This window comes from Montipora capricornis, chromosome 12, assembly GCF_036669925.1.
Source record: "Montipora capricornis isolate CH-2021 chromosome 12, ASM3666992v2, whole genome shotgun sequence".
Classification (NCBI taxonomy): Eukaryota; Metazoa; Cnidaria; class Anthozoa; order Scleractinia; family Acroporidae; genus Montipora; species Montipora capricornis.
This window is the reverse complement of record NC_090894.1, coordinates 12,636,900-12,647,320: the sequence shown is the minus strand read 5'-3', so window position 1 is coordinate 12,647,320 and position 10,421 is coordinate 12,636,900. Positions and strand designations below refer to the sequence as shown.

The following is a 10,421-nucleotide window of genomic DNA, read 5'->3' as shown; positions in this document are numbered from 1 at the left end:
TGAAAAAAAAAAACCGAAAACAGAAACCCACGCGTTGTGTATTTCAATTTGCCCGAGGCAGAAACTAAAAAAAACTGTAAAGGAAGGAAGCCTTCGCCAGAAAAGCCTAACAACTATTGCTGATGCTGTAAAGCGTTGCTGAATATTCAGTACGGTAATTCGTCGAAGTCCCTTCCGCGGAAAAAGTGTTTCGTTCGTCAGGGAAAAATTTACCACACAAACTTCAAACGACGGGAATCGTAATAGAGACATTCGTTTTCCCAGACCGCATCTCCACTGTGTGAGACTCGTCGACCACAACTGCTGCCAAATTTCGGTAAAGCGAAGCGGAATTATCTTTTTAAATTTATTTTAATGAAATACAGACATTACAACTGCTACATCACACTTTAATACTAGACAGATATTCTAATACCTACACCATTTTATTTCAATTGTGGTTATAGATATGTATTTTACTAATTCAATAATTTGAAAATTGGAATATTTTGTTTTCAAGTGTATCGGAGTATTGCGTAGTTACGAGGAGATCGAGCAATCATTTGTGGAGCCGCCTTTTCGGCTTAGCCTAATACTTGCTAAAATCGTGTAGAGTTCCTCTATCGTTAAATCAGCAACAGAGGCAGCCACGGTGACATGAAGTCGCCCTCGTATTTTGGCCGCTACGAAAAACAGTTGGGAAATAAGACTTTTCTCGAATTCTGTGGATAACAGAGATAGAACTTCCTTCCTTCCAGTAGAGAGGCCATTGCATCGCGTTGCCCGACCTTTAATTATGTAAAGTTATGGTAAATTGCAACATTCTACAATTTTCTCAGACGCATTTCTGACCACCTCATCTCTGCGAAGCGAAGAGGCTTTCTTGTTGTCGGAGCTTGTCAATGGTGACGTCACGAGGTAATTTAATTTCAGCCAATCAGTATTTTGCGTCCAAAATTTGGACGCGACATTCAAAATACAAAGCCATGCGGGCAGGCCCTCATTCTACCCCCAACCCCAGTCCCTCAGAGGGCCTGCTCGCAGGCTAGTTATCATGAGACGAAATTGCGAGAAGTTATCCTCGCACACTTAACTTAGCAATTGTCTTTATATCACGACACCTAAAAAATTCAGGAAGTTTCAACGGAAATTTTCGCACCCGAGACACATTCATGCTTGATCGCCAAAAACAAAATTAAGTTTTCAAATCTCCTTTGTATCGTAATATGATCTGCTGTGTGTTCGGAATCAAATGTGTAATGGAATAAGACCAGTCTGAGCATCGTGTTACGGGAGGCGGATGGGTCATAACATTATTGTGGTGTTCACTTGTGAAATGAAAGTTCACACAAGTAGAATTTTTATTCCAATACGAACTAGTGAACTTCCTACGGCGTTTGTATGTAAACACTCTCTTTCCTGCCCCTATAAATTTCTTCAACACTTTCGTGATTTTTTTACAGTGAGAACCGAGCGTCATGCGTACTCGAGACTGAAGCCCCGCGCAAATAAAAGGCTTCAAGGTCCTTGAACATTTGCTTAAACATTCGTTCGATTTTGTTGAAGAGCGATGTTGAAACCTTTCGCCTAAAGATGAACGAATAAAAGTTCACTGTTTCTTTACAAAAATGAATGGAACCGTTCCACTTTTTATCGGACCCGTGCCATTTTTCCTCTGTCGTGTAAACGAACCTCAAATTGGTGATGATCTGCCTGTCGACCTCTCTCTGTTGACCTCTGTTGTGTACTTTGTCAACGGCGAAGAAAGTTATATTACTCGAAATCACCCGCTTCAAGTTCTCTTTTCGCTTTAGTTCACTCAGTGAAACTTTTCTAGCCAGTTGACCCATCAGTTCTAAACGTTTACGTTCATTTCAGTCATAAACCCGACCAATAAATCCCGATGCAACAGTGATTTGTTAATTTGGTAGCTGTATTTAACTTGGTAATATTGTGTTGACTTGAATTTATCACGGTCAATTTTCATTGTAAATACAACTCTTACCACTCAGCCTATCTTTATTCGTCGTGATTCTATTCATCCATTCCCATTATGTCATCAACTCCCGGCATATTTTGCTGTTTTTTTGTGTTGTTACAATCATGCCAATAGAGCCCTTTCATGTTACAAAATTTACCTCTGCTGTTCCTGTTTCAGTGCTGCTTTTGGAATCCCCAAACGGTCAGTGTAAAACGCAGACTGCAGACCGGGGGTAAAATGCAGACTGAGGTTATAATTTAACTGTTGAAAAAGCCCAAACCCATTAGAAATGCTAACAGTTAAGCCTAAATATTGTTTTAGGCCTAATTAGGCCTTAAGGTTAGCATTTCCAGAAGGGATTTGGGCTTTTTCAACAGAACTTTACGTTATAACCTCATTCTGCATTTTACCCCTGGTCTGCAGTCTGCAGTCTGCGTTTTACACTGACCGAATCCCCAAACCTCAAACCACACACCATAGCACGAGAGGAACCACTAACTCAGTGAGTACACTCAAAGGCCACCTTTCCCATGCAAAACTGCTACAAAGGGAAGGGGAATGAAAAGAGCCCCTCAAAATCTGTTTTGATGTTTATGATAACCGTTATTGCTTTCATACTGTAAATGAATGTAAATAAAACGTATAAAGTTTTGTATTGCTAATATACCGTTGAGAGGAAGACAGCGACGCTAACGAAAGCGTAACTTGAAAAATAAATCAACATTTTCTGACGCTATCGTAAACCTGTTTGCCGTCTTTATCCCGTACTGTTCGAGTATCACAATATCGGCGAAAATGCTCCAAGTGTATTGTATTGGAAGAATTCGTTATTGAAGTAAATATGGAGAATGAAGGATTGCTTGGAAGTATGTTCACGTTGTCGTCAAAACTTCATCGATTGAATGTGGTTACATTTATTCCTATTTTACTTTATTAGGGACTTCAACATCTACGACGGCGACGAACTGAAAACGTCACCTCAAAATATAAACTTTGCGCTTTCGTAAGTGTTCCGCGATTATTCTGTCTCGTTCATGTCATGAGGCGAAGTATCCTAAAACTCAATTGGAAACGAACGTTTCCTCACGTTATTGTCAAAACCTCAAATTTGGTGATTTTATGTCGCAAAGTACTGGCAGAAATACGTGATGATAAAACAAGTGCCGACTATGTTTATTTTTTCTCTTTTAACCAAATGATAAACGTTGCGTTCTTTTTGCCCAGGCCTTCGTCGTTTCTTAAACTCTGCTTTACTTTCTTGTTTTCCAGAGGACGGAAAAGAAATGTATTGAGAAATATATGCTGCAACTGCAGCACGCCTTTTTGCGGCATTAAAACCTAGTTTAGGACGAGTCGCTGTTTCCGTTGCATCCTCGTCCTTGCCAAAGCTCTTTGTTATGGACAAATGAGACATAAGTACATCATTTACGACATGTTTGCGTACGTTTCATCTTATTCAAACTGACAACCCTTCATGCTAAAGGTTAAGGACGGATTTTCATCGCAATGTACGGACCAAACTTCATTCAATTCGGCATGTCAACTTTTCCAGTTCTTCAACAAATGACCCAATTGTTTCCATTTCAACAACCAGAGCATTTTAATTCTAACACAGAATTCACTTGGCTTACAGAAAGATCCCTGGGCAACGAAGAAATTAAATCGCCGAAAGCTTATTAAATGTGTCACTCTAGCTTTTCTGTATTCTTTGGTTCAAGAGAAAGGTACAGACAGTTCTAAATCCGTCGTCTTATAGGTAAGAACGCCGCTCTAAGAACTATAATATGTCAACAATGTTTGCGCAAGACCGGCGCTCTCTGTTGCACAGACCGTCGTCAGTTAAGTCAGATGTAGAATGTTATTTTTACAGTACCCTACACGGACAATTGAAAAGTTATTGTCAGATGCTCGCGACCTCCACATAACCTAAAATTTGCTCAGTTCACGTCGTCGTCAGGCCGAGAACGGCAATTGGCATGGGAACGCGCTTCCAAAACTACGGTTTGAAAACAGTTAATGATGAAGCACTGTCATTTCCTGCTGTTAGATTTCATAACCTTTTGCTAGTCTTTCAGAAAAGCCAACCGAGCAAAGTTACTTTGAAACCACGTGCATTTATCATCATCCTAGAAATATTTATATGCAAATCTGTCTGAGCAGTCCAACTGTTCATGGGGAATATTTCAGGGTTGCGGTCCCATTAAAGGCAAAGCTTGTTTTCCTTGGCTATCGCTTAGAGTTTCTTTGTCACAAAATGTTGTTATTCCACTTGGATCTAGATTGATTGTGTACACCAGGTGAAAATAATTTTCAATCCGTTGACTGACATATTGACATTTACGCGCGTGACTCTTTGTTCAGTCAAAAGCATCTCAGTTGTAAACGCGAAAAAGTTCAAGCTTGTATCTTTGTGAAGCTCTCTGCAGAATCAATAAAACTTCTTTCTTGTGATTCACCTAAGGTATATTTATTTCGTTTCTCCAACTTGATACTCCACTTTTACCGAAGTCAGTGATCAAAGACGACCATTTCGTCAGCTATGAAGTACCCGCGAGTGAAAACCCCATGTGGTGGCTTGCGTTTCCTTGTTGTGTTAATGATTTGCTTTACCATTTTGGTCCACATCTCAGCCATGGATGATCAGCGTCCAAATAATCACGATGTCCATGCAACTGGACAAAAGACTGAGTCGATGCTGTTTCGCGAACGCAGAGGAATTAAGAAAAACACCACTCAAAACCCGCAAGACTTTGAAAAACGACTGAAAAGCGTTGAAGAGAGGTTTGTCCTCGATAAGTTATAGCTGCTTATCCTCCAAACCTCAAATAACGTATTGTCGTCTCTCCGGTCGAGACTGAGTAATCTTTTCAATTTTTTTCTTGATTTCAGTGAGTGTTCATTGTTTCTAATGGTCGTGTATTTTGCTTCGTCGACTCTCTTGGCCACCAAAGTTATTTGATAACATTTCTATACAATTCGGCTTCATGCGTTAGGAGTTTACACTTTTATAGTTTTCAGAAATAAAATTTCGATTCGAAATTGATTTAGCGAAGGCTAAAACTTCCTTCAGAAACTTGGTACCTCTTAATTATTCTTGTTTCTAGCAGTATTAAAATGTTGCCAGTTAATTTAACTCCAAAGGAAATATTATCGCTACAGTTTCAATTTTGTGCGTGTGAGTGAAATGTTTAGTAGAAAAGATTTTTGCGCAGAAGGAGAAAATTTATTTTGCTAAAATTAAAGTTATCATACCAATTAAGTGATTTTCCTCGCAAAAATACGGTTTTTAGAAAATACACCGCTTGGAGGTATTTATCAAAACGATGGGGCAATGTAAGCGCGTTGGAAAAAATTCATCAAAGACCCGTAGGAAAGAGCCATATTAATTACGGCACTCAGTCCAGGATATCATGTAAAAGCTCCAACGAAAAAAAATAATAAATAAATAAAATCATTCGACCAAAACGACCGATCAGATCTAGTACACAATCAAACGTTTACTATCACTGTAAAACTCTTTTAACATTTAATTCAATACGGACAGTTCTTCAGTTACATGTTCTTTCCCTAAAATATTATTATGCCTTAACCTGCTTGAGCTTGAATACCTCTCTTTTACCTTTCTTTTGACATGACTATCTGATAACAATCGACAATTCAGATGAATATCAACACTTCAATTTTATTTTGTTATAGACTTGATGCACTGATGCGGTTCCCTCGTCTGGGATCAAGTGGGAATTCTTTCAATTCACTTATAGCCTACCTTTTGGGTTGGTATAGAGCCCACCCATGATTATAAGATAATGGCAATTAAAAGAAGAGTTATTCAGTGTTAAAAGTTATTTCTTTTCATTTGTTTTGAGGCACAACAGAAAATAAAACCTTGCGTAATTTGGGAAGTTCTCACCAGTACATGAACGCAAAAAAAGTCTGGTATAAAAGCATTATTTTGTTCAGGTTATTTTTTAAAAAAAATAATTGAAGGTTATAATTAATATGACTACCAACTACGAATTTTAAGGAATCATCCTATTTGTGAACTCTAAGCCATTGAATTGTTTTGTACCATTTTCAATCTCAAAGGAAAGCATATCCAAAACAGTGGAAAAGAAAAGATGGGACCCTCTGGTCCACCAGGGAAACCAGGATTGAATGGAAAAAATGGCTCCAAAGGTAAACGAAACTCTGCACTACGTGGCAATATTTAAACTTCACTTCACAGAGCTGTCATAGAGATTTTGACGTCTTACCGTCAAAACGTCTGAAATTGTGCAGAAGATGCCCATTATTAAACCTATTTTTTGTCTGATGCTTAAAATCCTCCTGGAATCGGAATCATTATATATCATAGAAATTTAATGTACAGGCCGGAAGAAGGCGTTTACACCGAAATTTGTGGACACAGAGCCAGATCTTGGAAAAAGTTAACTCCATTTGATGCAGGTTAAAATCCACTTTAACCCTTTCCATTAATACTAGTACTAAAAAAGAGAAAATTAGTCTCATTGGACCAACAGAGTCTGCAGTGAACAAAGGAAATATTATCCGTTTTGGTCTCCACCACAGTTTAGGGCTTTTGAAATTGTATAGAATGGTAGAACCCCTTATAAAGATCAAAAAGACATCTAAAACATGTCCAAACGGAGGATGATTTAATTCAACCAGTCGCTAAATAAGGAGTGTTTTAAGAACATTTGTTATCCGCGCACCATTTTCAAAAATACAGTATACATACGTGCCTTCAGAAAACCTTAATAATTATCATCCGCTAAGGGTCTAATATTTAGATTAAAGGATACAAAACATGCACATGCGGCATTCCGTTGATAATTGCAGCAACATAATCATGCGTTTGCTGAAAATTAATGTATTTTTCTGAAACTTGTTTGAGACCCCTTGTGACGTTCCTCCAAATAACGAAAAATATCGTGTTCCAATATCCCATTCTTTATTCCAAACATTAGACCCTGCCAGATGCAGTTTTGCCGCCTCGCATTTGTCCTGTTTTTCTAAGAGAGGAGCTCTAACTTGTTAAACAATAAATGAATGACAGTAAATTGCTAAAAGTATTCCACATAAACTACCCCACTCAAAAAGGGAAAACACAAACAAACAAATACACTCACTTAAAAGGGAAAACTAAATATAGCTTCGTGAATCACCCCGAGTAAGGCATCCTTCCCTGTCTTTCTTTTAACTCGTTTGAATAAGCTGAATAAGAAAAAGCAGGTCAATGTGACCATGGAAAACGAATCACTCTGAACAGCTTCCCTCTAACTTTTCCCATCAGGACACAGCAAATACTAGTGCACCCGCTCTGTCCTCTTTCCTCACAGGGGAACCAGGAAAGCCTGGCACAAACAAGCCCTTACCAGGCCCTCCTGGTCCTAAAGGACAACAAGGAGCTGTAGGTAAGACTGGAGCCCAGGGACCTCAAGGCGCCAAAGGAGAAAAAGGACAAAACGGGACTGCAAAGTCGGGTGTGAAGTATGTTCGATGGGGAAGGACCACATGTCCCAGTGGTGCTCAGATCGTCTATAAAGGTATAAAGTTCCTAGAACAATTTAATTCAACGCTTCCTAACATTTCGTAATAGCTCTCACCAAAGATTCACGCTTGGTTCTCTTCATTATTAGGTGGTTGCGATAGAATTTTGATTTTTTTCCTTTCCTGGTGGTCACAGGAGTCGTCACGGAAGCAGAAAACTTTATAAAGGGATAATAAAAGATTACTCAAAAGAAAATACTGATCTCGCTAAAAAAAAGACTGAAAAATTACTTTCGATATGTACCGGTAATTTATTTGGGAGTGAGAGCTATTGTTTGATCTCCAAGCAAGCTGAATGCGTTTTGCACATCCCTTTCACTTTTCAGGGATAATTGGGGGTGAATATTGGAACCACTACGGTGGTGGAGTCAACTACCTTTGTCTTCCTCACAATCCAAAGTACGACAAGTACAAAGATGGTCACCAGGGTGGAGGATACATTTACGGCACTGAGTATCACGTCAGTTACTACAACCCTTTTAAGAGAAATCTCAATAATCATGACGCACCCTGTGTTGTCTGCTTCGTGGCGTCACGTGGTTCAATGCTGATGATGCCCGCAAGGAATGACTGTCCATCTGGATGGACCGAGGAGTATCATGGGTATCTGATGACTGCATATCATGTTGACAAACATTCAAGTGATTTCATTTGTGTCGATGGTGATCCAGAATATGTTCCTGGTAGCCATGCTGACAAAGATGGTGCCTTGCTGTATCCCGTGGAGGGCGTTTGTGGTTCACTTCCCTGTCTTCCATATGTCAGCGGTCGAGAGTTGACATGCGCCGTCTGCACCAAGTAATGAAAGAAAAGGGAAGGCTTGAACAGTAGTTGATTTGCATTAGAACTAAACAGAAACTAAATGAAATATCAATCGCTAGCAAGCCAGAGAGCAAATGTAGAGAAAGAGGGCAAAACAATAAACTTGTTGATCTTAATGAGTCTTGTGTTACACGATTATGTTCAATTCGATCCACTAATCAGCATCCTACAGCTGACATGTCTTGGAACAAGTGCCCTCTTCGATTCGTATCGAATATACTAAACCGGTTTTAGATGTACTCAAGTCTTCTTACAAAACTCAGTAGAAATTGATCCTCCACAGCAAGTCCATTTTCATTAATTAATTGAAATTTCTCCGACAAATCAAATAAGACCCCATTGGTATGAAACCCAAGGTTGACCCCAATGGAACGAAAATACGCAGGCATTTGAACTTACCTAACCTAGATAAGAGACAATCTTTCCTCCCTTGTACCCATTGTTTTTTTAAGTGACACCGTCCTGGGCATGTATTTTCATGTGCCTCTTCCAACAAGTAGTTCAACAAGAGAGGAAGGATTGTCCATCTGTCTGGTTTAGGTACGAGTATAGACCTCTTTCATAATGGCGGCCCAAGAAAGTATCCTTTTGTTTTAATGCTAATAAGCCTTTGTAGCGTCGCTACATTGAGCAAATTTCAAAAGAATATTTGTTTCAAAATGAGGGCAGTAGGTCCACTTAACATAAACACAAAAGAATGAAAAAGTGGTCGCCATTTATGACAGTGACACTTCCACCCTGTTTGACAACAAAGATTTCTCAAATACCTCAACCTGTGACATCCTAGCATAAAATTTACCATGAAATTCAAAGAAAAGCATAAAATTCCGTTTTTAGACGGCCCTGTGAAACGCGAGCACAATCGTACACATGTTTCAACGATGACCTAGTACAGGAAGAAACTTTTCACCGGTCTTTACATGAAATGGGACTCGACTCGACTCCTTCACACCACGAAAGCACGAGGTTAATTTAGTTCGCATCTTGACCTATCGGTTGTTTTCGTATTTGTTCTGATTCCACTAATTTGAATGCCAAGTTGTTATCCTTTAGTTCAATAAGCCAATCACATTCAAAGTTGCAGTTTACATCAACCAATCACAACTTTGGTTTCAATCAACATAGAAACAGTGTACAGGCTCATGGCGCAGAATGGCCGGACATCATTGATATCCAGGGGTTAAAATCTTATTAGCATAATAGCACCGCGTGAAATTTAATGACTGATGGTTGAAACTTATAGGTCACTTCGGAAATTACCATAATACTCTTTGTTTGTCCCACCAAATTTTGCATAAGCATTGTTTCCAGTTTCTCTTGGGACTTACAATGCTCCCAAGAGAAAACAAAAACAATGCTTATGCAAAATTTGGGGGGACAAACAAAGAGTATTCTGGTATTTTCCACAGTGGCTGGCCGAACTCCTCTCCTCGAGCTCAATTTAAGGAGCGTATCTGGTCACAAATTTCAACTTGTAAGCTGCAAAAAAACGAGACGTTCAAAAAGCAAAAGAAACCTAGAGAAACTATTGGAAATTTGATTTAGTATTTGACGGATTTTTGAGAAAGTTTATATGGGAATTTAAAAATGTCGTATGCGCATAGATGAATTTTCGTTTCTTGTTCATGTTATTGTCAACTTGTAAGCTACAAAGTTTGGTAATTTAGTAAGTTCAAATATTGAGTTAGAATGGTTTGGAATAGCGAAAGCGATTTGCTTGGAAATTTTGATTTACTGTGATTACCCCGAGCTAATGAGCCATTTTTCTCATAAATGTGCATTTTTTTCATATATCCGCGTCATTGAAGCTTGCCTTAGCGCCGCTCCCTGAGTTCCCTTGAGAGTAAAGGTGTACTTTCCAGTTTACTCGTTTTTAATACGATCTCTCACGAACACTCACGATCGCCGCCGATGGTAGAAGGGGCGTTTAATTACACGACATCAACTTTTTACAAGGTTTCCCATGAAGAAATGCTTTAGCAATTTGAAGGTGTAACTGATTTTCCCTATTTACAGCGACTTAACTTAAAACGACTGCTTTATATGGAAGCAATGAGATTTATTTGTTGCGTGATCTTAAAAGGATGCA

General features: G+C 39.0%; 1 protein-coding gene across 1 annotated transcript; it reads left to right on the top strand.

Moving 5' to 3' along the window:
* Positions 1 to 4,435: 4,435 nt before the first annotated feature.
* LOC138027709 (uncharacterized) lies at positions 4,436 to 8,451 on the top strand. Its single transcript, XM_068875301.1, has 5 exons — positions 4,436 to 4,741; positions 5,657 to 5,733; positions 6,047 to 6,136; positions 7,300 to 7,506; positions 7,837 to 8,451. The coding sequence occupies exons 1-5, from the start codon at positions 4,500 to 4,502 to the stop codon at positions 8,310 to 8,312; spliced, it is 1,092 nt and encodes a 363-aa protein (XP_068731402.1). The 5' UTR covers positions 4,436 to 4,499; the 3' UTR covers positions 8,313 to 8,451.
* The last annotated feature ends 1,970 nt before the right edge of the window (positions 8,452 to 10,421 follow it).

What these genes read in the sequence shown, in the direction of transcription:
- LOC138027709 (XM_068875301.1), top strand. Translation starts at nt 4,500, where the DNA reads ATGAAGTACCCGCGAGTGAAAACCCCATGTGGTGGCTTGCGTTTCCTT. An exon ending in TGGAAAAAATGGCTCCAAAG is followed by an intron (nt 6,137 to 7,299) that starts GTAAACGAAACT and finishes CTTTCCTCACAG; the next exon opens with GGGAACCAGGAAAGCCTGGC. An exon ending in TGCTCAGATCGTCTATAAAG is followed by an intron (nt 7,507 to 7,836) that starts GTATAAAGTTCC and finishes TTCACTTTTCAG; the next exon opens with GGATAATTGGGGGTGAATAT.